Source organism: Triturus cristatus, chromosome 10 (genome assembly GCF_964204655.1).
Source record: "Triturus cristatus chromosome 10, aTriCri1.1, whole genome shotgun sequence".
Classification (NCBI taxonomy): domain Eukaryota; kingdom Metazoa; phylum Chordata; class Amphibia; order Caudata; family Salamandridae; genus Triturus; species Triturus cristatus.
In genome coordinates, this window is record NC_140593.1 from 914186678 (window position 1) to 914214097 (window position 27420).

The 27420-nt window shown below is 50.1% G+C and overlaps 1 protein-coding gene across 1 annotated transcript in view; it reads left to right on the top strand.

Moving 5' to 3' along the window:
• The window catches only part of LOC146796252 (uncharacterized), a 336329-nt gene that overhangs the window by 67701 nt on the left and 241208 nt on the right, over positions 1-27420 (top strand). The window contains exon 7 of the mRNA XM_085631283.1: positions 19984-20109. Coding sequence (XP_085487409.1) covers positions 19984-20109 — 126 coding nt within the window. The remainder of the gene's footprint in view (positions 1-19983; positions 20110-27420) is intronic.

Below are 27420 nucleotides of genomic sequence, written 5' to 3' on the forward strand. Positions count from 1 at the left end.
TGAGTAGTAGAGAGTGAGTAGTAGAGAGTAGTAGAGAGTGGGTAGTAGAGAGTGAGCAGTAGAGAGTAGTAGAGTGAGTAGTAGAGAGTGAGTAGTAGAGAGTGAGTAATAGAGAGTAGTAGAGAGAGTAGTAGAAAGTGAGGAGCAGAGAGAGTAGTAGAGAGTAGTAGAGAGTGTGTAGTAGAGTGAGTAGTAGAGAGAGAGTAGTAGAGAGTGAGTGGTAGAAATTAGTAGACAGTGAGTAGTAGAGAGTAGTAGAGAGTGAGTAGTAGAGAGTGAGTAGTAGAGAGAGAGTTGTAGAGAGAGAGTAGTAGAGAGTAGTAGAGAGTGAGTAGCAGAGAGAGTGGTAGAGAGTAGTAAAGATTGAGTAGTAGAGTGAGTAGTAGAGATTAGTAGAGAGAGTAGTAGCGAGTGAGTAGTAGAGAGAAGTAGAGAGTGAGTAGTAGAGAGTGAGTAGTAGAGAGTGAGTAGTAGAGTGAGTAGTAGAGCGAGTAGTAGAGAGTGAGTAGTAGAGAGTAGTAGAGAGTAGTAGAGAGTGAGTAGTAGAGTGAGTAGTAGAGCGAGTAGTAGAGAGTGAGAGAATCCAATTAATACAAAAGCATTTTTTTTAAACTGGATTTGTTATCTTATAGAATATGTTATTTGTTTCTAAATTTTCTATAGTATTCCCTCGTGGGGGGTGCTAGAGAGCCTGAATCAAGATGGCCGCAGGGTAGTAAAGATCTGCCGACCAGGCAGCACAAATCCGTCTAAGAATCCGCCAATCCAGTAATCCCACATGTAAACTGCGGTTTCCTGTGCGCTATAACAATTTGGTGTACCTCGGTGCCAAAAATCTGATGTCAAAGGGAAAGATAGCAGTGGGATTGCAGCCGATGTGCGTGCGGCCTATGATGTAGCAGGCCGAGCTCCTGAGCGAGTCGACTATCCTGGGTACCTGCCCGATAAAGGTGACTAGTTGTTGGGTTTGCCTTACCTGAAACAGCATCAACAATCTGCGGGGGTGTGCAGATCCCGGCCGGAGCATCCTAAGGAGGTCCAGGTCACGCTTCCTGGCCTCGGGTCTGTGGAATTGGACTGCCGGTCTGGTGGCCATGTGAGCAAGGCTGCACAGGTAAGGATGGCAGGTGCGGTGGACACTGTCTCTCTAACCCCCGGTGTCAGTGAAAATACTGGTGAGCCGGCGGCAGTCTTCTGCATGTGTTGGCCCACTCTTGCAAATACAGAGCTGCAGCTGGTGGGGACGCAGTGAGGCCTGCAATCCCGTGCTCTGGTGGTCTCAGAGCAGAGGCTGAAGTTGACTCCACGTGTTTGTTCGCCCGGACTGCATGCAACACACATAGCGCTGTGCACTGTTGGCTTGCCGTCTGCAGGAGCTGAGGCCGGGTGGGGCTGTCGGTGAGTGCCCAGGCTTGACGGAGGTGTTCCTAGGTGGAACCCAGGGGTGCAGGCCTTGCTGGGCTAACGCGAGACAACCGGCAGTGAACAAAAGTCACCCCATAGCCCATTAAGAAACTGAATGCTACGGTGAGGGCTCCCTGGGGCAAGAAGGAATGCTGTTGCTGTGGGTACGCACTAATCTTCCACGAGTAGCATTTGACAACCAGGTACAGACGTGGTGCAAGCAAGGTATCAGCGGGGGGCCTATTGAGCTGAGGCAGGGCGGTCCGGATCTACAGTGCCCCGATGACTCAGGTACAGTATGGGGCAGTACACAGAGGTACGTCGTCCAGAAAGGGTAGCTGTGTGGCCTGTAGTGGCATTTGGAACCCTGAAATAACTGTAAGATTCACAGAAGGACTTGAGCATTACCTCCCAATCTCCAGAAACTGCAGCAAACGTTGTCCGTTGCGAAGGGAGTCATCGCTTGCAACCGGTGTGCTGTCAATAGGGTCGGGTCCCTGATCACTGCTGATCTGTACAATTTCTAAGCGGTGAGCAAGCAGTCTTTGTGTGTGGTGGTGAGCAGAGCCTGCGCAATGGAGCGACAACCATAGAAAAAACAGAGAGAGGTCAGTCCCGCCTAACCTTTGAAACAAAAAGAAACAATGAGGTTGCAGCAGGAGGAACAGGATAACCCAAAGCGTGTGATGGGAGCCCCAGGGGACACCAATGCTGGAGTCCACGTTGCAGGCCATGCAGCAAAGCCTCCGTTCCATTGATGGCAAAATGGACGATCTGAATCAGGGACTAGATAACATGTCAGACAAATTATAGAAACAAGAATCCAGGATTATGGAGGTGGAACACAGGCTACCAACAGAGGAAGACGAAATTCAAGTTACAACTGGCAGGTGCACTGAGATGGAGAAGCTTTTAACTATCATACAAATGAAAAATGAAGATTTAGAAGCACAATCGCGCCGCAGCAATGTGCGCATAATCGGAATCCCGGAAACGACGAACACTGGCAAGATGGAGCTCTACATAGAACAGATGTTCATTGATCTGTTTGGCCATGAGATCATGTCCCACATATTGGTTGTAGAGTGCACGCACAGATCACTGATGGTGAAGCCACCTAAGGGAGCTGCTCTGCGCCCTGTCATCGCTAAACTGTAAAATTACCGGGCTCGAGATAAGGTGCTGAGGCTGGTGCGAGAGAGCAGAAGGAGATTAGTTACCAAGGCTACCAGGTGGCTTTTTACCCTAATTTCACAGCCACTATCCAGGCGGCGCAGAGGCAGTATCAAGTGGTGAAGCGGCAGTTACAGAAAGCTGGCATAACTCTCCAAAGGCAGTGCAAGACTTTCTGAAGAAGATAGGGAAGAAAAAACAGACTTCATGCTCACAGGAAGTTGACGACTCAGAGTAGTATGCGAGGTTGCCTGTTGCGTCTGCATGGCGGTGTTGACTAGTATGACAGACACGGAATTGAAACAGAACCACATTCAGCTTATGTTCAACAGAGATTTGGGAAGCTGACGACCACTCCACCCGGCCACCTCCATATGGAGGGAGTTCGGGCTCCTGATGACCCCCTAGTAGGAGATCCCCATCAGAACTGATAAGTACTGTTATTGTTAGTTGATCGAAGTTAGTTACTGGGACATTGGGGACCTTGTCTTTAGCATGATTGAGATGCTGAAGTGGGTGGGGAAGGGCGTGGGTGGAGTTGTAGGGTCCGGGTTGTTTACTGTAGCTTGCCGTCCAAATATGCTCATAATTTCTCTGTAGCTCGCTCACATGCAAGGGAATTGTGCGTTAACACTTAAATGGCTGTAGATGTTGTATTGGCTAGTACAAGGCTCTCATGCATGACATGGAATGTAAGAGGACTTTATACCCCTAATAAAATCAGGCAGGTAATGGCTTATCTCACCAGACATGATATCCAGGTGGTGCTGCTCCAGGAAACCCATCTAACGAAGTACACGGAGGCGAGGGTGGGCACGCACTGGGCTGGGGTCAAGCTGGGGTCATCTTTTTCGACATACACAAGGGGAGTACTGACGCTCATAAGAAAAGGCACTCCATTCACTAAGACTCACTCTGCAATAGATGACAGGGGGCGCTATGATATACTACAGGGTAGAATGTATTGAACAGTCTTCACCTTAGTAAATGCATATGGGCGGAATATAGACGACCCAGATTTCAATGTAGATATCTTGAATGTGCTGTGACAGCACTCAGAAATAATATGGGGGGTGATCTAAACACTCATCTGGACCCTGGCAAGGATAAGTCAAGCCATCAGGGTGGGCACAATCCGAAGGCGGTCAGTGTTATAAGGGACGGGATGGTCGAGCTGGACCTGCCCGATGTCTAGTAATCCAGATATGTTGCAGGGCACACATACATCCACCACAAATGGCAGCTGGTCTAGGCTTGACTATTGGCTGGTGAGCAGAGGGGTGAACGCCAGGGTGACAGAAATAGAGTGACTGCCAAAAACGTTATCGGACCACAAACTGGTCAGGTTCAGTATGCAGATTCCAACATACATGCCTGACAATTTACTTGGAAGTTCAGGAACGACGCACTGTTAGATCCGACCTACAAGGCTACGATAAGGGAGGCTATCATACAATAATTCACAATAAATAACAGGTCGATGAGCAAAATTGCTATGCTTTGGGAGATCTTTAATGCACCGTCAGGGGACTATGCATCAGTACAAGTGTGGACATCCTCAAGGACATCAGGGGGCATCTCCATTGCAGGGAAGCGACACTGAAGCAATTAGAGCAGGAATATGAGGCCACTCCAAGTTCCTACACGCTAGCTAGAATTTGAGAGTTAGTGATGGATTACAATGAGTTAGCAGCAGGGGAGATGCATTACCTGACTAAGAGGCACGTTGCAAGGGTGACCTGGTCAAAACCTAGGGCCAGAGGTAGGTGGCTAAATACCGGTCGGTAACGGCGAAATTCGGTAAATTTCAGCGTTACCGACCGGTATTTAGCCATGTGCGATGTAGGTAAGGAATCGGTAAATAAGGAATCAGTAAATACCGATTCCTTATTGCTCTTGCATTTAAGGAATCGGTAATACCGATTCCTTAAATGCAATCTTGAAGCACTGAAAACAGTGCACCTCAGCCTTAAGGAAATGCTATTTACCACCAACTTCAAGTTGGTGGTAAGTAGCAATTTCCTTACAAAAAGCACTTTTTTGCTTTTTTTAATGTGCCCTGTGGCACACATCCATGCCCTTAGGTCATGTATGTGCGCCACATGTGCACCCATGCACATTTCAGGGGTGCAACAGGGTGTCCTTTGGACACCCTGGCACCCGTGAAATACCTCCCGCCTCCAGTCCCATAGAAATGAATGGGTAGGTATTCCTTATTACCGGATCTCAATTACCGATTCGGTAATAAGGAATATTAAGGATTCGGTATTTTTTACCAAATCTTTACCTACATAGGAAATACCGATTTCTTAATACCGAATCGGTAAAATTCGATATTAAGGAATCGGTATTTCACATTTACCTACATCTGGCCCCTAGTCACTAAAATAAAAATGGGTTGGGGCCAACACAGTATTATAAAACTTAGAGATAACACAGGGGTGGACCATTACAACCCTAGACGCAATTCGCGAGGTTTTATGCTGATCTTTATACATCGAGAGGGCAGGTAAACCCAGATGGCGGATATCGCGCTTCCATGGCTGTCCAATGCACAGTGGGAAAACTTAAGTCAGCTGTTGGAGGGAGGCCCACCGGGTAGTCGGGGAGACTATTCCGGGCGCCTTCCTACCGCAAAGTTATAGCCGAGCGCCGCTGAGAAGCCCCCTCGGGGATGTCTTTCTCCTATGATCGTACTAGGCCCAGTAACACCACCACACAGCACTCAATAGCAGTTGCGAGATTCGATTCTTTATCGGCAGTAATACGTGCAATATTTACAGAGGGATCGAGGGATCCGATCAGAGTCTCAATGTTCGTTTAAGAGGATAGGGTAGCGGGACAGTCTTAGTACCAGCCAGGTACGGGAGGGATCTGCGCCAGACCTTGGATGCTGGTCTCAGAGCGGCTCGGACGTGGAGAGCCGCGACGGCGTCTGCAGGGCTCGGATGGTAGTTCCGCTTAGGTCGAGCCGCGACACAGTCAGCAGGGCTCTGGTGGTAAATCCGCTTCGGTCGAGCCGCGACGAGGTCAGCTGGGCTCTGGTGGTAAGGTTCAACAAGGTCGGGCCGCGACAGCGTCAGCAGGGCCCCAAAGGTTCGTGAAGGTCTTTAAGCACGGTGGAGCCGCGACGTCGTCAGCAGGGCTCAAGTGGTGGTTCAGGGTGAGTCTTCTTCCGTAGGGTCAGCCGCGATCCGATCAGCAGGGCTCTTGACTCCAGGATACAACTACTGCCCTGTTGTCGGGTCGCCCCAGATATAGGACGGGAGCCCTTTGATGTCCGGACCCTGGCACCCGGAGTGGGCGGAGAGGCCAGGTAGGGAGCGGCCAGACGCCCAGCAGGAGAGGCGCCAGGCCCCAGAGAGCTGTGGGGCGATCACACCTAGGTGTGGAGAGACGGTAGGGGGTCCCATCGATACTGCCCTCTGCCGGGAGTGGGAAGGGCTCACGTGGTATCCCCCGGGCCAGGGGTTGGCGTCTCGATGTCGGGCCTTGCTGGGACCGAGGCCGGGTAGAGCAGGGTCATACAGGTAGTCACGTGGAGTGACGTGCAATCCAAGATGGAGGAGTCCCGATGTGCATGGGACCTCGTGCGGCTTAGCGCGGGGAAACAGGACCACGCCACGAGGCCGGCTCCCACACGCGTCCCCCCCATCTGAAGGCAGGGAGAGTCACCCATCTTCTTGGGGGTTCTCCTCGCCGAGGCGGAAGAATCGGGACAGGCCGTCAGCATTGGCGTGGTCGTTGCCGGGCCGGTGTTCTACAGTGAAGTCCATCCCTTGCAGCGAGATGGACCAGCGTAACAGCTTGGGGTTCTCGCCCCGCATTTGCATGAGCCACCGCAAGGGCCGGTGGTCAGTCTGGACCCTGAAGTGGGTACCGAAAAGGTAGGGCCGGAGCTTCTTGAGAGCCCATACCACAGTGAAGGCCTCCCGCTCGATGGTGCTCCACCTCTGTTCTCGCGGCAGCAGTCGGCGGCTGATAAAGGCCACCGGTCGGTCGAGGCCCTTGGCGTCCAGCTGGGAGAGGACTGCCCCGACCCCGTACTCCGATGCATCGGTCTGGACTACAAATTCCTTGCTGTAGTCGGGGGCCTGTAGCACAGGGGCAGCGCACATGGCCACCTTGAGAGCCTCAAACGCGGTCTGGCAGCGGGGCGTCCAGTGCACCGCCTTGGGCTGTTTCTTTGAAGTGAGTTCCGTAAGGGGGCCCACAATGCTGCTATAATCCTTTATGAAGCGTCGGTAGTAGCCTATGAGGCCTAAGAAGGCCCGGACAGCGGTTTGGGTGGCGGGAGGCTCCCACGCCTGGATGGCGTCGACTTTTAACTGGAGGGGGGCCACCTGGCCACTCCCCACCTGGTGGCCCAGATAGGTCACAGATCCTTGACCGATCTGGCATTTACTGGCTTTAATGGTGAGCCCGGCTCTTTGGACAGCGGCCAGGACTTCCCCAAGGTGTCCTAGGTGCGCGGCCCAGTGGTCGCGGAAGATAGCAATGTCATCGAGGTAGGCCGCGCTGAAGGCTTCGAGACCGGCCAGGACCTTATTTACCAGCCTCTGAAAGGTCGCTGGGGCGTTCTTCATGCCGAAGGGCATCACCCGGAAGTGGTAGTGGCCATCGGGGGTAGAGAAAGCTGATCGTTCTTGTGCGCCGGGAGTGAGCTTGATCTGCCAGTACCCAGCGGTGAGATCAAAGGTGCTTAGGTAGCGGGCGGCCCCTAAGCGATCAATCAGCTCATCGGCTCGTGGCAAAGGGTGGGCATCGGTCTTGGTAACTGCGTTCAGGCCCCGGTAGTTGACACAAAATCTGAGTTCGGGGGCCGTTCCGGGGGCGGCGGTCTTCGGCACCAAGACTACCGGGCTGGCCCACGGGCTGTCGGAGGGCTCGATGACTCCGAGGGCGAGCATCTTGGCGACCTCGGTCTTTATGCAGGCTCGGACTCGGTCAGGCACTCTATAAGCGCGGTGTCGTACAGGGGGGCTATCCCCCGTGTCCACGTCGTGGACGCACCAGGGGGTCACCCCGGGCGTGAGAGAGAAAAGGGCAGCGAAGGGTTGCAGTAGCTTCTGGCAATCATGGCGCTGTTCTGGTGTCAGGGTGGCGGAGAGGCGGACGCCCTCCAAGGAGCCGTCTTGGCTCGAGGACCCCAGGAGGTCTGGTAGGGGCTCGGAGTCACTTTCACCCCCATCGTCGGTAGCCAGCAGTAAGCTTAGTTCAGTTCGGGCAAAGTGGGGCTTGAGCCGGTTGGCGTGCAGGACCCTGAGGGGGTTCCTCGGAGACTCCATGTCGACCAGGTACGTGACGGGGCTCTTCCTTTCAACTATCTTGAAGGGCCCGGTCCACTTGTCCTGCAGGGCGCAGGGGTCCACGGGTGACATGACCCAGACTTGCTGGCCCGGCTCAAACTCGACGGCTGAGGCATTCTCGTCATACCAGCGTTTCATGTCTTCTTGGCTGGCTTCAAGGTTGGCTTCTGCCAGGGCACGGAACTTTCGAGTCTGGTTCCGCAGGGTCAGGAGGTACCGGTAGACGTCGGGCGGGGCACTTTGGACGTTCGCCTCCCAACCCTCCTTGACCAGGCTGAGAGGCCCTCGGACGGGGTGCCCATACAACAGTTCGAAGGGGCTGAAGCCCAGGGACTTCTGTGGTACCTCCCGGTAGGCGAACAGGAGGCAGGGCAACAGGACATCCCATCTCCTCCTGAGGGGCTCTTCCAGGCCCTTGATCATCCCCTTCAGGGTTCGGTTGAACCGCTCGACCAGTCCGTTCCCCTGGGGGTGGTAAGGGGTGGTGAATTTATAGGTGACCCCACATTGTTGCCAGAGGGATCTCATGTACTTCGAGATAAAGTTCGTCCCCCTGTCGCTCACCACTTCTCGGGGGAACCCCACCCTGGAGAAGATGCCCATCAGGGCCCGGCCCACCATTGGAGCGGTCACAGTTCGGAGGGGGACAGCTTCTGGGTACCGGGTGGCGTGGTCGACCAGTACCAGGATGAAGCGGTGGCCCAGGGCGGTTCGGGGGTCGAGGGGCCCCACGATGTCAATCCCCACTCGTTCGAACGGGGTGTGGCGGCTGGAAATGGTTGTAGGGGGGCTTTCACTCGTCCCCCAGTATTCCCGCTAGCTTGGCAGGTCGGGCAGGACCGGCAGTGCTGGTCCACGTCTCGTCTCATTCGGGGCCAATAGAAATGGGTCACGAGGCGGCTGTAAGTCTTGTCCCGCCCGAGATGTCCGGCGAGGGGCACGTCATGTGCCAGGTTCAAGAGGAACTTTCGAAATCGGAGGGGGACCACCAGCACCCGGCTGGCCCCTAGTTCGGCGACTTTCTGCTCGCTATACAATAAGTCATTGTCCCAATAGACCCAGTGGGTTCCCGTGGGGTCCCCCGCAGCCCTGGCGGCCGCCTGCTGTCGGGCCCCCTCGAGGGACGGGCAGTCCTTCTGTTCTTGCTGGAATTGTTCGCTGGTGGGGCCCCCGTCGTGGCGCCACTGGGCCAGCTCGGGGATCTCGCTGAGGGGAGCGGCCTCGTTGGAAGAAAGTTCAGATGGCCCGGCCTCCTCGTCAGGTTCCTCCGGGCCGGAGGAGGTGGATGGTTTGGGGCCCGCCGGTTTGTCGGGGGCCGGGGCCGCGGCTGGCTGGGTGGTCATGGACGGAGTGGTGGCGCAGGCCCACTCGGGTAGTCCTAGCATCCCCAGATGCTCTCGGCGCTCCACCTGGGCCCAGGGGGAGCTCTCTAGGTCGTTCCCCAGGATGCAGTCCACCGGGGCGTCGTCGCGGACAGTTACTTTTACGGTGCCGGACACTCCTCCCCACTCGAAGGGGATTCGGGCCATCCGGCACATGCTCTCGGTGTTGTCCGCGGTCCGGACAGGGCAGAGGACATGTGGCAGGATCTGTTCGGGGGTCACCAGATGGCAGCGGACAGCGGTCACACTGGCCCCAGTGTCCCGGAGGGCCTCAGCCCGTCGCCCATTGATGGTGACCCACTGTTGGTACTTCTGGGTGTTGCTTGGGATGGTGGCGCGGGGCACCATTTCTCGGGAGCCTAGGCATACAAGCGACATGGCGGCTGGTTCCCACTCGGGGAACCCGCCGTCGTGGTTTTCCTCCTCGTCCTCTCCCTCCCCCAGGGCTGCGGCGGCAATTTGTCGGGGAGGTGGCCCCGTGGTCCCGTTCCGTCGGTTCACGGGGCAAGCCGGGTCACTTGCATAATGGCCGGTGACATCCGAAGCAGGTCACTGTCGGTCGTGGTCCAGACCGGGCGATAGGGGTCCCTCTTCGGCCCTGGGTCGGGGAAGCGGGGTTGGTTGCTTGCCCTCATGGCGGACTTCTGGGCGGCCCGGCTGGGAATTCTCGACTGCGGTGGGACCCCCCTCCTCCGCCGCGCTGGCGGGGAGGTCCCGTGGTACTCCGGGTGTAGTCCCCCACGGGGTTCCGGGGGACCCGGGTGTTGACCCATCGGTCCGCTTCGGCGGCGAGCTTCCGGGGCTTGGTCAGTTTACTGTCCAGGAGGTGTTGCCTTAGTTCCACAAAGCAGTTGTTGGCGGGGTGCTCCCAGACAATGAGGTTGAACAGTTCATTATATGAGGTGACCTTGCTCCCTTTTATCCATCCTTCCAACGCTCGGCTGAAGAAGTCCACGTATTCGACCCATGTGGTACCGGGGATCTTCTTGCAGTCCCGGAAGCGTTGCCGGTACATCTTGGCCGATAGTCCGTAGCGTGTGAGTAGGGCTTCCTTCATGTGGTCGTACGAGGTCATCACTGCATCGGGGAGTTGCAGCAGGGTATCCCGTCCCTCGCTGAGGAACCTCCCCCATAGGCCGGCGCCCCAATCCTTCCGGGGTACCCGATGGGAGGTCATGGCAACTTCGTACGCTCGGAACCATTGCTGGATGTCGTCATTTTTATAGTACTCCTTGACGACATCCTTGGGGATGTGGACCTTTGGCTCGGTCGGGGGCAGAGCGTCCCGGGCTCCGGGGTTGCTGGTCTCCCCAGTTTTAGCTTTTAGTTCAAGTTCTTTAAGGCTCCTCTCGTGCTCGAGGGTTAGCCGTCTCTCCTCTAGCTCCCGATGCCTTTTCTTCTCCTTGATTTCCTCTTGTAGCCGTAGTTGCTCCAGGGCTATCTTTTTCTCCGCCAGTAGGAGCTCACCGTCCAGCCGGAGTCGGGCAAGGTCCATTTCGTGTGTCCGGGCCCTTTCCCGTTCTCGTATCGCTTCGTGGGAAAGGCTGGTGTCTGGGACGGTTCGCTCCCCGTTTGTCGGGTCGGGGTGGAGGGGTCTCGAGTTCTGCCCAGGCTTTCAGGGCTCTCTGCATATCTTCCTTGGTGCCCAATCCTGTGGTTGGGATCCCTTTGTCCTTGCAGAACTGTTTGAGTTCTTTGTGGGTGTATTCCTCCAGTTTCTCCAACTGGAAGGTTGCGGCCACGGTTGCTTCTTGGCCATCCATTGTTCCCTTTTTCTTTTCCCGTCTGGTCAGGTAGTGGTTGCGTTACTTGCTTGTACGATTGCGTCTGGCTCGGATCCCGTCGCTGGCCACCAAATGTTGGAGGGAGGCCCACCGGGTAGTCGGGGAGACTATTCCGGGCGCCTTCCTACCGCAAAGTTATAGCCGAGCGCCGCTGAGAAGCCCCCTCGGGGAGGTCTTTCTCCTATGATCGTACTAGGCCCAGTAACACCACCACACAGGACTCAATAGCAGTTGCGAGATTAGATTCTTTATCGGCAGTAATACGTGCAATATTTACAGAGGGATCGAGGGATCCGATCAGAGTCTCAATGTTCGTTTAAGAGGATAGGGTAGCGGGACAGTCTTAGTACCAGCCAGGTACGGGAGGGCTCTGCGCAAGACCTTGGATGCTGGTCTCAGAGCGGCTCGGACGTGGAGAGCCGCAACGGCGTCTGCAGGGCTCGGATGGTAGTTCCGCTTAGGTCGAGCCGCGACACAGTCAGCAGGGCTCTGGTGGTAAATCCGCTTCGGTCGAGCCGCGACGAGGTCAGCTGGGCTCTGGTGGTAAGGTTCAACAAGGTCGGGCCGCGACAGCGTCAGCAGGGCCCCAAAGGTTCGTGAAGGTCTTTAAGCACGGTGGAGCCGCGACGTCGTCAGCAGGGCTCAAGTGGTGGTTCAGGGTGAGTCTTCTTCCGTAGGGTCAGCCGCGATCCGATCAGCAGGGCTCTTGACTCCAGGATACAACTACTGCCCTGTTGTCGGGTCGCTCCAGATATAGGACGGGAGCCCTTTGATGTCCGGACCCTGGCGCCCGGAGGGGGCGGAGAGGCCGCGTAGGGAGCGGCCAGACGCCCAGCAGGAGAGGCGCCAGGCCCCAGAGAGCTGTGGGGCGATCACACCTAGGTGTGGAGAGACGGTAGGGGGTCCCATCGATACTGCCCTCCGCCGGGAGTGGGAAGGGCTCACGTGGTATCCCCCGGGCCAGGGGTTGGCGTCTCGATGTCGGGCCTCGCTGGGACCGAGGCCGGGTAGAGCAGGGTCATACAGGTGGTCACGTGGAGTGACGTGCAATCCAAGATGGAGGAGTCCCGATGTGCATGGGACCTCGTGCGGCTTAGCGCGGGGAAACAGGACCACGCCACGAGGCCGGCTCCCACATCAGCCAATTGGGGAGGCGGAGATCCGTGCAGCCATAAAGGCCTTACCAACTTAAAAAGCACCTGGCCTCGATGGACTAACCGGTGAATTCTATAAAGAGTTCGCTGATCTGTTAATCCCCCTATCTGTTAGAAATGTATAGCGAGGCATGTGAGAAAGGTAACCTACCGCTTACGCTTTGGGAGGCCCTGATAAGTACCCTGCTTAAACAGGATAAGACCCGACAAGGTGCGAGACGTAGCGGCCATTATCCCTAATGAATATGGACGCGAAAATATTAGCAAAGTTGTTGGCCTTTGGGCTTCAGCCACTGATGCAAGCTATGGTACTCCCCGACCAATCGGGATTTATACTGACTAGATCTACCTCGTATAACATGCGTACAATTTAGACCTTAAGGCTGCAGCAATAATGTTAGATGCGGCTAGAGCATTTGACACTATCGAGTGGAGTTACATGTTCAGAATATTGCAAAGAATGAGGCTACCTGAAAGTTTCCGAAAATAGGTAGGTATGTTGTATGCAGGCCCAGTGGCGAGAGTCCGAATAGATGGTATTACGTCGGAACCACTACCTTTTCATCGAGGCAGGCAGCAGAGTTGCCCCCTGTTGCCGCTGTTGTTCTCCTTGATTTTAGAGCCGCTGGCATGCATCATTAGACAGCGTCATAGGGAGTCTGCATTACGTTTCAAATTACGGCCCATCAATTTCTCCTTGTATGCGAATGATATGGTGCTCTTCATCCGAGAACCGGAGCAATACCTTGTGACAATCCTTCGCGAATATACACATTTTGAGCGGTTTTCAGGGCTTAGTCTAAACTGCAACAAATCCACGGTAATTCCCCTGACTGAGTGCACAACCCCGCATGAAATGGAGTATCCTCTTGAATGGTCGATACAGCCAGTCAAGTATCTGGGAATATGGGTACATACGGACCCGGATTTGGTAGTACGAGAGAACTACGACAAGGTACTTGATAAGCTTGCAAAAGAAGTGAGCAGCTGGGTACATTTGCCACTGTCACTTGCAGTCAGGAACGCCCTTATAAAAATGGTAATACTTCCCAGGTTTCTTTATCTCTTCATCAACATTACCATAGCATTACCCAGCCAGCTATTTAAAAATATATGCTCCCAACTGGTAAAGCTTATCTGGGGGAAAGCAGCAACGGCTTAAGTGGGAAACGCTCACCTTGGACTACAAAGTGTGCCAGATCTATATTTGTATTACATATGCGCCCAAGCAAATTTTGCACATTACTGGTTGTTGGACTTGGCCCTTTTTGGCTAAAGTTCCCTAAACGTTTTGCCTTCCCCCTAGACCTTTTATCTGACATGGTGTTGCCAACTTAGATGCTTTGGGCACTTTGCCACTGCTGGTCAGTGTCAAAGTGTAAGTGCCACCTGTGTAAAGTGTAATGGTAATTGGTTGTCCATGATTGGTATATTTGTTTTACTAGTAAAGTCCCTAGTAAAGTGCACTATGTGTGCCAGGGCTGGTAACACAAATGCTACTAGTGGATCTGCAGCACTAATTTTGCCACCCACCCCAGTAGCCTTAAAGAGGAAACTCAGGCCTGCCACTGCAGTGCCTGCACGCAGTTTGTTAAACTGCCATGTTCTCCTGACAATTGCACCTTTAGAATCCGCCTTTATAATGTGATACCAAATATCTACTTCAAAGACCTGTAGAACGTTGACACAAAATAATTAATTAAAAGTTACTGGAGATGCTGAAAGTAAATATGCTTTTGTAACGTAATGCTTTCTCAAGAACCACTTTCAGACAGTACATGACGCTAGCTTAGCCATAGGCGTATGGACACACATAATGTGGAAGTGGCACAGTCTACGTGCTTGGTACTAGAACAGATGTCGCAAATCAGTTCTGTAGAAATTACCGTTACTGGTACATTGCATTATGTTGGGCAGTCCCAAAATGTCACAAACAAAGATCACGTGGGCAGCAACAAGTCACAGCATCTCAGACCATGCAGGTAACACGCAGTGTTTGCATCTTCTGATTGGCATAGTAGTCTATACTTGTGTAACTTGCTGAGGCTAGGCCACTGAAGTGTCATAATTCTGTATTTTTACTGAATATATTGCATGAATAGTGACAATTTTCCTTCTGTGGTTTGTACCAATAAAAGAAAACGTCACCTCTTCGGACACTCAGCGGCTATGCTGACTGTCTACGTGCTGCACTTATTCGTATTATTTTGTCGAATACATTTTCTCTATCATATGTGCTGATTGATAATATTTCATTTAGGCTACCACACACCCACTTGCCAGGCCTTACCCTTCCCATTTTATGCACATCAAACACCCCTAAGGTAGATCCAAGGTACCCCCCTGGGCAGGGTGCAGTGTATGTGAAGGTAGGACATGTACTGAGGTGTGTACCATGTCCTGACACTTTAATACTCTCCATTTCGTTTTTCACTGTTGAAAGGTCATCTTGCCCATAGGACAGAATGGGGAGGCTGTGTAATATGTTTCCAGCCTGTCTTCATATAGGCTTAAGATCCAGAGGTGAAGTTTAGTATGCCTAAACTCACAATTTAATACCACTTCTCTATGTGAAGGTGGTTTTTGCATTGTGTGTTTAGAAACCACACTTTTAGAAGTGGCTGTTTTTTTGTGTTCTAACATTTCTCTGTGCCTCTAACTGGTTGTGGATTGACTGTCTGGATTTGAAAGCGATAGGCTCTGGGGAATGTCTTGATCCAGGGGAGGAGGCGAGACAGCAGCCAGCTGACCTGAATCTGGAGTGTCGGGGGGAGGAGTAGCCCCTGGAGGTGAAGAGACCTGTGTTGCTGCCATAAAACAATGACTTTATCTCCTGCGGAGTGATTAAGGATCCAGACCCCCACTATTAAAGGAAGAAGGTGTCACTGGCCGGGAGACACCCAGAACTGGTTTGTACAGGGGTCAGTGCCCCCCTGAACACAAAGACTTCAAAGACATTTAAGGGTATAACTATGAGAGCTGAAACCCCTGAACGTTGGAATGAAACTGTTCAAGACTGTAAAGGATTGAAACTACTTTGTGGTCAAGAGGAACCTCAGCCAAGGAAGAAACAGCTGAAGAGGCTGGACGAAAGGACTGACCCTTGCTGTGTGTTCTGGGGCTGGCCTGCAGTTTGCTGATTTAACCAAGGAGAGGATAAAGGGACTTTGCTGTGTGCTGTGTCCCCCTGCTTGAAAGGACTTTGCTGTGTACTGTGTCCTGAAGTAACTTATCCCCAAGGGCCTGAGGAGAGCTGGCTACCTGTTGTTGAAACTTAGGAACACAAAAGTTTCCAGATGTGTCTCAGCGACGCTGTGTGTGTGTGCTTTTTGCAGCCTGAGACCCTCGTAAGAATTGCCCTCTGATCGTGGGCACCTGGAGTCCAAGCGAGTCTCAGCGACACTGTGTGTGTGTGCTTTGTGCAGCCTGAGACCTTCATAAGGATTGTCCTGTGATCGTGTGCACCTGGAATCTAAGTGAGTCTCAGCGACGCTGGGTGCATGTGCTTTGAGCAGCCTGAGACCTTCGTGAGGATTGCCCTGTGATCATGTACACCCGAAGCTCAAGTGAGTCTCAGCGACGCTGTGTGCGTGTGCTTCGTACAGCCTGAGACCTTTGTGAGGACTGCCATGTGATTGTGGGCACCCAGAGCTCAAGTGAGTCTCAGCGACACTATGTGCGTGTGCCCTGTTGCAGACTGAGACCTTCATCAATGCCATTAGCCCGGACCGGCATCCCCAGACGAGCTGTGCCACCGGGCCGAGCCTGCCTTTGCCAAGGAGGGACCTCGAACCATCCCCATCGTGGGGGCCCGAGTTCCACTGCCCGAAATCAACGAAGTCGCATCGGAAGCCGAAGTCGAGAGGAGAGGAGAGTGAGGTCGTACCCCCAGGTAACGCTCAGCGAGCGTGCGTGTGTTGCTGCCTGGGGCGGGGTGCGGGATGCGGGCTCTGAGAGAAACGCTCTAGGCCTTTCCCATTCTTCCAGCGCGAGCCTCAGATCAAGCTCGTATCATGGCCCGTACTTGCTGAGGATTGGCAGTACCGGGGCAGGAGTGTGAAGCTGTACTTTGTTTTCCACCATACCCATGTTGGGGGCATATTTTGGCAGAAGGTGATCGTGAGTCAGTAAGAGTGGCATAAAGACCGGCCAGAGCACCATGATCGGTGCCGAAGTACACTATTGTTGCATTACGCATTGCATTATTTTTGCATTACGAACTGCCTGATTGTTGCAGTACGCATTGCATTATTTATGCATAATGAGCTGCCTAATTGTTGCATTACGCATTGCATTATTTTTGCATTACGAACTGCCAGATTGTTGCATTACGCATTGCATTATTTTTGCATAACGAACTGCCTGATTGTTGCATAACGAACTGCATTATTTTGACATTACAAAGTGCCTGATTCTTGTATTACGAACTACCTAGCATTGCATTAGCACTGCATTGGATCATAGAGAATTGCTCATTAATACTGCAAGAACCTACAAGGGCTTCCTGGTCTAATAACCGGCAAGGTGAAATATTACAAATACGCATATGTTGGATTTTTATTGTGTGATCACATCGTATATCTTGTTTAAGAACATATAATCATTTTTTTATGAAACTCGTCTGGAGTCCATTTGTGGTGTCATCAGTGGGTTGCTGAGAGCGTGGTTGCAAATACTTCACACATTTGCCTTGAAGATAAGCTTGGCTGCTCATGCCAAGTTACCGAGGGGGTGAGCAGGGGCTATCTGTGAAGGTGTCCTTAGTTTCCTTGACTTAGAAGCAAGGGTCTCTCTTTGGACTAAGGCACCTACCTCAGCCAACTAGAGACCCCCAGTTCTAACACTGGTATAATTCCTACTGATACACCCCGTATCTAGCGGTAGAGGACAGGGTTGCACATCCGATCCCCCTGCTGAGTATACTACCGCACTATAAATTATGGATACCCAGAACCAAAATCAACACAATCAGTTGCACTAAGACGGCCGGGCAAGCTATATGCCCCACTGCTCCCATTAGCGCACCATCGAGCCCTATCTGTTACGCAGGAGATGGGGGAGTTGAATATACTACAGCAGACAGGTATAGAAAAAATGCGGGACATGGCAGGTTTCTCATGACAGATTGTTTACAATATGTACGAAACCAAACACTGCTGTTTGCATTCATGTACCATAGACTCCGTGCGGCTGTGAGGGAGCTCTACCCCACATTCCCAGAGGAACCACAGACGCTACATACCCTACAGGTGCTCTTTGGTAGCCCACGCTGCATACATTTTTTAACAAATTATATAAAATGGCTATGAAACTCTGACGGACCCCAACCGCAGCTTTGACCGCTGGAATGAGAAGCTCCAACTCCAAATCATACAGGAGGAGTGGGTGTAATGTTGCAGGCAGACTGAGTCGTTAACGTCTAACTGCAATTTGCATATAATTCACTTCAAATACTTACACTGGGAGCCGGCTTTCTGTACCTCGCATTGAAGTGTCACCAGATACGTGGGTTCTGGGAGTTGGTGGTTCAACAAATGCAGATCATGACAGACATCACACTACACTGTAGCCCACAGGTCTGTTTGTTGGACTCATTCAACACCCGAGAGGTAGAGTGTGTAAATTTATAACAATAGCTTTCTGTTGGCCGGGAGGAGATTGGCAGTGCACTGGGGGAGTAAGTTGGCAGCCAAGCTAGAGAATTGGATAAAGGACTTGGTGTACTGCAAAGAAAGCATGGAGCTTTATGACAAGGAGTTGCCAGAGCCATTGAGGTCTAAGGACATTTGGGGGCCTCTCATGGAGTACTTGAGGACAAGAGACAGTTCTGATGGAGCGGGAAATGCTGAACATGCACGAGTATTCGTCTGTGTAAGAGTCACACTGTATGATATTAATATCAAATGTATTGGAGCAGGCAGGTATTGCCCGTATATGAGCTGTATGAGGCAGCTGTTGTTGTTATGATAAAATTGCACACAAAATAAATAGCATGCCCTCGTCTATCCCTGTCAATCCCTGCATTGTTGAAACCGCTATTTTCTCCATCTCTTACCAAACAAACCATTGGCACTTGGGATAGCTGTATATATTAAGGCAAAGAGAGCTCTGCATTTGTTGACAATCAAGATGCAGACACAAGATATTGTCTCAAATTGAATACCCAAAAGGCATTGAATATATCATGCAAAGATATATGCCAAACAAAACGGTTAAAAAGTACCCCAGTGAGACCCCCTCTCAAATGTTGCTATTCATTGAAGAGTCTAATATTAGCAAAGAGGAAATATTTGATTTCAGTGCACCTGAACCATCAGTGTCCAGCGCATATATTGGCTACAATGTTCTCTTTAATAAGCTGTGGTGCATCTCACTTACAGTCCCACTCCCTACTAAAACCCTTATATAATTTTGTATATGATAAATTATATTTACATTTATTATATTACATTTATAAAGCCTCAAAGTTTCAAATTCCACCAGCAGCATTCTTGACCATTTAATTAATAATTGATAAGATCAAGGTATTTCTACTGTTCCAACCATTAAGGGAAACAGTGAGAAGGAACCTGCTACAAAGTCATCACATCTTTGGCCTGTTTCAAGAGTCTTTCAATTTCTCAGTGGTGGTTCACTACTAAACTACTAGAATGGTTCACAACTCCAAGTCTACATTCTTTATCACTGGGACATACTTTATTTCTCTGACTCTGAATATGCATCTAGAAATCCAAATGTTAATGTGTGTTTTGCGATTATGATTATTACTTGATCAGGCAGTTAGTACCAATTCATACAATTTAAAGGGAACAGGGGCTCACTCTTTATCATCTTCTGTACAGCACATCTCAGATGAAAGAGTTCATTATTCAGACAAATATGGTTGATTTTTCATGGGTATTACAGTGATTACAAAAATTGCATTGGGTATTGCTTCTGATCAGGGATGGCCGGGCATGATAAATGTATTTCTGATGCAATTAAATGGCACTGTTATCGGTTCTATCAAATCCTGAAAAGAAGTCATGGTTAATACAATATTTGGAATCCCCAAGGTACTCATGGAGACTTTCTCAAATACTGACACAGTGAAAAGTGACAAAGAGAAACCTCAGACATGTTGGTTATCTTTCTATGTGCCTTGTTACTTCCAAGACTCGCCAAACATCTAAATATCTAATTAGTAATATCTCTCAAACTGTCACCCTAAGATTTTTCAGAAGCTCTTCTAATCCCGGGGATCAAAACGTTAGCTGTGTTCCTCATTTGGTTTATGATTGATGGAGCGGCTTGTTACTAGGGAAGCATATGCCTGGGAAAGTGACAAGGCATCACCTAGATGTGTAGCTGTGTTAGCTGTATTAGTAAGTAACAGGTCAAATATACTTCTTATGTGTAAATACATATTGTAATAGGACAATGACCCCCAAAATGTGCACAGCCTTGGCCAAAGCACCTGCTGCCCTCTTAAAATTCTCAAAATGTCTTATCGAGACAGTGTTCTTCTGGGCTCGATTCTAAATAGATCATGCCTTGTGCTAATCCAATCATGGTGCAAATCTACCTTTTATGTTTGACTTTCCTGAAACCAATTGTTGATACTATGTTTTTAAAAAAAATTAAATGTATCCTCATGCTTTATAAACCTGGCAAAATCTTGGATACTTGTTTCGCTCTAAGAAAAAAAATATGATTCCAATGATCATAAACATATATGGAAAGATAGAAAAACAGATTATTTGTGCATTTATTAGTGTTTTATATTCTTAATTTTCAGACTTTTCACGAAGAAAACCCATTACACTTCACAGCAGTAGACCTAGTAGAACATGCAATTAACATGGTCCGCAATGAAAGGGAAACTTCATTTGAGAATAAAAAAGATGCTTCAGAACTGAAAAGGGTAAGCATAATCAATTTTTTTCTGATACTTTAAAATGTCTTTAAATACTGCTATTAATGGAAATTATGCCTATGGTACCCTCCTCAACATTCCTACACCATGTGGCAGGCACCATGAGATGCCAACCACACGGTGCAGGAAAGTTTTCTAAATACCATTTTTCAATGGGAGCTTGTGCTGCAGGCATTTTCAGCCCAATGCTCAAGCTCCCATTGAAAGATTGAAGTTTCTGACCACACTATGGGGCCTATTACGATGTCTTTCGGAATTGCCTCCGACCTACACCGTCTCAGACTCTGGATCGACCTACAGGCGATCTGTCATTCCGACCACCGGATTACGATGCTACCGAACACTGTTTGGACATATTCCCATTGCTGCCTATGGGAGCTTGTGTTACGGCTGTAAACTGGCCATAACACGACCTCCCATGGGGAAATGGGGTGTCTGTTTAAAACCCTGCACCCTGTTGCAGGCACCTCATGGTGCCTGCCACACAGTGCAGGGTTTTACAGGGGGTTCCTTAGGCACCCCCTGGGCCACCAACCGTAGGGCGCAGGGGGCAAGGGGTCCCTGCCAGGGGCCTCAGAGTCACTTTCTGACAGCCTTTCTGTCTCAGAAAGGCCAGCACAGAAAGGCTGTGGGAATCCGACATTGTAATCCCAATGGCGGAATCGCCGTCCAAAAGGGGTTTTGGTTTGGTTCCGAGCAACAGGAATACTCTGAGAGCCGGTCGAAATGACCGTCCGGTTTACGCTTCAACTGCGACTTTTTATCAGATTCTTTCCTCCTGACATCATAGTTGGCCCTATGTGCAGTTGCATCCTAATTGGGATTGTGGAACCGCTGACCCATGGTCGGATGGTTCCTTTCCCGCAATGGTGTCGGGCGGATGCAAGTCCGCCCGACATCGTAATAAGCACCTAAAAGTTTTGCATTTTATCAATGTTAACTTGTTAAAACGCAAATTATATTAACTGTATATTACTCATGTTTAGATAGATTATAGTCAATATAGGCCTGTGTATAGTTTTGCTATCTTTTGAGAGTCATCTTTTTTCATGTCACATGAGTATTTTTATTTCTAGGAGAAGCTGCAATGACAATTTACAAATGTGATGTGTCTGCTTTCCTTCTCATCTGAATTGTTTTCTTTTACGTAATAACTGTAAAATGTTCAAATTAGCTGCAACAGTACATTTGCAGAGTACAGGCTGGTCTCATGTATCTTGTTTTGTTACAGATTAGTGTAAATTTGAAGGATGCTTAGAGAATCTGTATTGTGAAGGACCACGAGAAACCAATGAGCTCTAGATTGTATCTTTATCGTTTAACCTGATGGAAGTGTTCTGTACCAGGTGCAGCAAATTTTAGAATTGTGTGATTTAAGCTAGTGCAATATAGATGAGAGTTCAGAACCTTTCAGAAATTTCCAGACATACTTTGTCCACTTTTGAGGCAGCTTAGAGTAGAGTAATTTCTCTCTTATTGGGAAAAACTGATTCACTTAAACGTTACTTTTAAGGCCACTTTATGATAATTCTGCCTCTTGCTTAAATGCCTTTAATTACTTTGAATTTTATATTAACAAATACATTCATATATTGATTATTGATTGTCATTAATTTGATGATTTTGAATCTGTTACCATTTTAACCTTTTTATAATCCTTTATGGTTTGAAAACGTAACCACTCTCTGTCTTCCTGTGGAACCTAATATAATTTACATTATTTAAATGCATTGATTTGATGAATAGCCTCAGTTGTGGATTTCGATTGATCAGAAGGCGCTTTATAGGCCTCCAATTTGCAGGAGAAAAGCTCAAATAGCAGTGTCAACCATTTCTGCACATAAGGTAGTTTGAGAAACTGGGCCTGAGACACCATTGTCTCAGAGATGGGAGATTAGAGGCCCAGCTAGAGAGATTCAAGATGACAACAACAAGATAATTGTATAGTAGCAGCTATTTGAAGGAGGTTAACTGTTGTAAAAGGGTTTTGAAGAGTTATTTTAATTGGATTAATATGAGTTTGAACATTTCTGTGTAGGGCGTGCTTGATATTCGAGAAGTATGGACTTCTGTAAGCCCTGAAAGCAGTGCCTTCCCTTGAATAAAAACAAATACACTGAAGGATCATCTCTGGGAAAGACCAAAGCTATTTCCTCTTCCTCCAACTATCACCTCTTTACAACAGAGTCCCGTACCCAAAGTTAAGTTGATGAAGAAGGATTTGGGGAGTTTGAAGGACATTTGGGAGGGGACCATGTTCTGCTGATGGAGAATTCTGCCTAGGCGGGTGTGAGGAGTTGCCTGGAAACTGGCAAGGATTATTAGGATAGAGAAAGGTCAATAGGAAAATGACTGGATTTTGCAGATCAAAGAGTAGAGGGGTGTTCGGGTATTGGGAAATAGTTTGAATGCCAAGCATTGTTCTGTCATTCTCGGTCTGCCTTTCCATTGCTTTATAACAAATGTTATTTGGAAACGCTTACAGTATAAGTAGAGGAATGGATGAGCGAGATTTGCAGGATGAGAGTGGTGGGAAATAACACATGACGGAAGGCTTTTTCTGGTGGTGCTTAAGGGGCAAAAGTAAGAGAGATGGTTAAGCGCGAGAAAGGGAGGACAGAAGAAGAAAGAAAAAAGTGAGGAAAAAAAAGGAGTGAATGAGGTGGACCTGGCCCAAGGGCAGGCAGCGGACACAAGTATATGGATTGGTAAAAGAAGAACACTAGGATGCATTAATAACTTATGACAGAGTTGAGGGTTGTCATGGTTTAGGGAAAGTGGGGTAAAGTTGAGGAGAATTGTTTGAGGGGAGGGGCATAGGTTAGTAAGGAGATGTTCAGCTGAAAAAGTTAGAGTTTCCCAGTTTGCTCCCATATTGATGCCTTTTGTACGCATAAGGCAATGGAGTGGAGAAATTATTTCCTCCCCACACACAAGTTTTACCTACATCACATCGAACAAAATGAGCTGGTGACCCAAGTGCAGAGGAAAGTCAGTTTCTGAGCAGTTCACATTGAAGGTGCATAAAGGCTTCTGCTTTCTCACCAGAACTGACAGCTCTGTGTCTTGTGAGCACCCCAGAGAGGGTGGCCCCGTGATATGTAACTTCTCATCATATATGATATATACCTTTACCTGAAAATCTCTTCTGCTTCAAACATTCAACACCGTAAAAACACAGCCAACTTCTCATCCAGACCTGAATGTCCAGAACGTACATAAAGCCCATCCCTGCAAAGAAGAATTCCTGCAATTGCCAAGAACAGCAATCAAGAAACAGTGCAAACTTGGCTCAATGATTTGAATTTTGATGGCTTCAAACACTAACTTTCACCAAATGTTAAAGCCCTGTCACTCTTGCATCTGGTAGCAGTAACACCTTGCTCCATGCCCTCTGGCATTCCACACTGGCACCCTTTAAAGGCATCCTACAGCTCACAGCACATCACATCCACAGCTAGAAGAAATATGATTGTATCAACATCATCCCAGTGAAACTCTATTGGATTCCCTTGTCAGCCAGCACCATCTTCAAATTCAGCTGCATCTACAAAGCCATCCTGACCAGCATTCCCCACTTGCAGACATGCTTACCATTTAAGGTGGTGTTCAGCACACACACAGCCAAGCCCCCATCAGACTGGAGATAAAAAAGCAAGACAGCAGGCATTTGCCATCTATTTGCCTGTGACCTAGAACATCATCCCTACATTCATAAATGAAAGTTAAATGAATTTGTTTCAATTTGATTTATTGGTTTGCATATATTGGTTTGTAACATCAGATTGGTCGCACACTGCTACACCTACCAGTCGTGTTCCCCCAATGAAAATGGTCCCTGAAGGTCAGCGTCGGCGGATACACCTATGCTCAAGAGTGCGTGCAAGTATGCGTGGCGTGTGCCATCCCTGGACACGTGTTTCGAGGTAGTTGCCTCTCGTCAGCAGGGAGTAGGAAAATGAGAGTGGGGTTGCTGTGTAAGCTGCTAAAAACATAATCAGGTCTAGTACCTCTCTTAGCGCGCAGGTGCGTAACCATGAGTCCGTCGACTCCACCGGCTCAAGGGAGCCTGAATATAAAGTTACATCAGATTGGTCGCACACTGCTACACCTACCAGTCGTGTTCCCCCAATGAAAATGGTCCCTGAAGGTCAGCGTCGGCGGATACACCTATGCTCAAGAGTGCGTGCAAGTATGCGTGGCGTGTGCCATCCCTGGACACGTGTTTCGAGGTAGTTGCCTCTCGTCAGCAGGGAGTAGGAAAATGAGAGTGGGGTTGCTGTGTAAGCTGCTAAAAACATAATCAGGTCTAGTACCTCTCTTAGCGCGCAGGTGCGTAACCATGAGTCCGTCGACTCCACCGGCTCAAGGGAGCCTGAATATAAAGTTACATCAGATTGGTCGCACACTGCTACACCTACCAGTCGTGTTCCCCCAATGAAAATGGTCCCTGAAGGTCAGCGTCGGCGGATACACCTATGCTCAAGAGTGCGTGCAAGTATGCGTGGCGTGTGCCATCCCTGGACACGTGTTTCGAGGTAGTTGCCTCTCGTCAGCAGGGAGTAGGAAAATGAGAGTGGGGTTGCTGTGTAAGCTGCTAAAAACATAATCAGGTCTAGTACCTCTCTTAGCGCGCAGGTGCGTAACCATGAGTCCGTCGACTCCACCGGCTCAAGGGAGCCTGAATATAAAGTTACATCAGATTGGTCGCACACTGCTACACCTACCAGTCGTGTTCCCCCAATGAAAATGGTCCCTGAAGGTCAGCGTCGGCGGATACACCTATGCTCAAGAGTGCGTGCAAGTATGCGTGGCGTGTGCCATCCCTGGACACGTGTTTCGAGGTAGTTGCCTCTCGTCAGCAGGGAGTAGGAAAATGAGAGTGGGGTTGCTGTGTAAGCTGCTAAAAACATAATCAGGTCTAGTACCTCTCTTAGCGCGCAGGTGCGTAACCATGAGTCCGTCGACTCCACCGGCTCAAGGGAGCCTGAATATAAAGTTACATCAGATTGGTCGCACACTGCTACACCTACCAGTCGTGTTCCCCCAATGAAAATGGTCCCTGAAGGTCAGCGTCGGCGGATACACCTATGCTCAAGAGTGCGTGCAAGTATGCGTGGCGTGTGCCATCCCTGGACACGTGTTTCGAGGTAGTTGCCTCTCGTCAGCAGGGAGTAGGAAAATGAGAGTGGGGTTGCTGTGTAAGCTGCTAAAAACATAATCAGGTCTAGTACCTCTCTTAGCGCGCAGGTGCGTAACCATGAGTCCGTCGACTCCACCGGCTCAAGGGAGCCTGAATATAAAGTTACATCAGATTGGTCGCACACTGCTACACCTACCAGTCGTGTTCCCCCAATGAAAATGGTCCCTGAAGGTCAGCGTCGGCGGATACACCTATGCTCAAGAGTGCGTGCAAGTATGCGTGGCGTGTGCCATCCCTGGACACGTGTTTCGAGGTAGTTGCCTCTTGTCAGCAGGGAGTAGGAAAATGAGAGTGGGGTTGCTGTGTAAGCTGCTAAAAACATAATCAGGTCTAGTACCTCTCTTAGCGCGCAGGTGCGTAACCATGAGTCCGTCGACTCCACCGGCTCAAGGGAGCCTGAATATAAAGTTACATCAGATTGGTCGCACACTGCTACACCTACCAGTCGTGTTCCCCCAATGAAAATGGTCCCTGAAGGTCAGCGTCGGCGGATACACCTATGCTCAAGAGTGCGTGCAAGTATGCGTGGCGTGTGCCATCCCTGGACACGTGTTTCGAGGTAGTTGCCTCTCGTCAGCAGGGAGTAGGAAAATGAGAGTGGGGTTGCTGTGTAAGCTGCTAAAAACATAATCAGGTCTAGTACCTCTCTTAGCGCGCAGGTGCGTAACCATGAGTCCGTCGACTCCACCGGCTCAAGGGAGCCTGAATATAAAGTTACATCAGATTGGTCGCACACTGCTACACCTACCAGTCGTGTTCCCCCAATGAAAATGGTCCCTGAAGGTCAGCGTCGGCGGATACACCTATGCTCAAGAGTGCGTGCAAGTATGCGTGGCGTGTGCCATCCCTGGACACGTGTTTCGAGGTAGTTGCCTCTCGTCAGCAGGGAGTAGGAAAATGAGAGTGGGGTTGCTGTGTAAGCTGCTAAAAACATAATCAGGTCTAGTACCTCTCTTAGCGCGCAGGTGCGTAACCATGAGTCCGTCGACTCCACCGGCTCAAGGGAGCCTGAATATAAAGTTACATCAGATTGGTCGCACACTGCTACACCTACCAGTCGTGTTCCCCCAATGAAAATGGTCCCTGAAGGTCAGCGTCGGCGGATACACCTATGCTCAAGAGTGCGTGCAAGTATGCGTGGCGTGTGCCATCCCTGGACACGTGTTTCGAGGTAGTTGCCTCTCGTCAGCAGGGAGTAGGAAAATGAGAGTGGGGTTGCTGTGTAAGCTGCTAAAAACATAATCAGGTCTAGTACCTCTCTTAGCGCGCAGGTACGTAACCATGAGTCCGTCGACTCCACCGGCTCAAGGGAGCCTGAATATAAAGTTACATCAGATTGGTCGCACACTGCTACACCTACCAGTCGTGTTCCCCCAATGAAAATGGTCCCTGAAGGTCAGCATCGGCGGATACACCTATGCTCAAGAGTGCGTGCAAGTATGCGTGGCGTGTGCCATCCCTGGACACGTGTTTCGAGGTAGTTGCCTCTCGTCAGCAGGGAGTAGGAAAATGAGAGTGGGGTTGCTGTGTAAGCTGCTAAAAACATAATCAGGTCTAGTACCTCTCTTAGCGCGCAGGTGCGTAACCATGAGTCCGTCGACTCCACCGGCTCAAGGGAGCCTGAATATAAAGTTACATCAGATTGGTCGCACACTGCTACACCTACCAGTCGTGTTCCCCCAATGAAAATGGTCCCTGAAGGTCAGCGTCGGCGGATACACCTATGCTCAAGAGTGCGTGCAAGTATGCGTGGCGTGTGCCATCCCTGGACACGTGTTTCGAGGTAGTTGCCTCTCGTCAGCAGGGAGTAGGAAAATGAGAGTGGGGTTGCTGTGTAAGCTGCTAAAAACATAATCAGGTCTAGTACCTCTCTTAGCGCGCAGGTGCGTAACCATGAGTCCGTCGACTCCACCGGCTCAAGGGAGCCTGAATATAAAGTTACATCAGATTGGTCGCACACTGCTACACCTACCAGTCGTGTTCCCCCAATGAAAATGGTCCCTGAAGGTCAGCGTCGGCGGATACACCTATGCTCAAGAGTGCGTGCAAGTATGCGTGGCGTGTGCCATCCCTGGACACGTGTTTCGAGGTAGTTG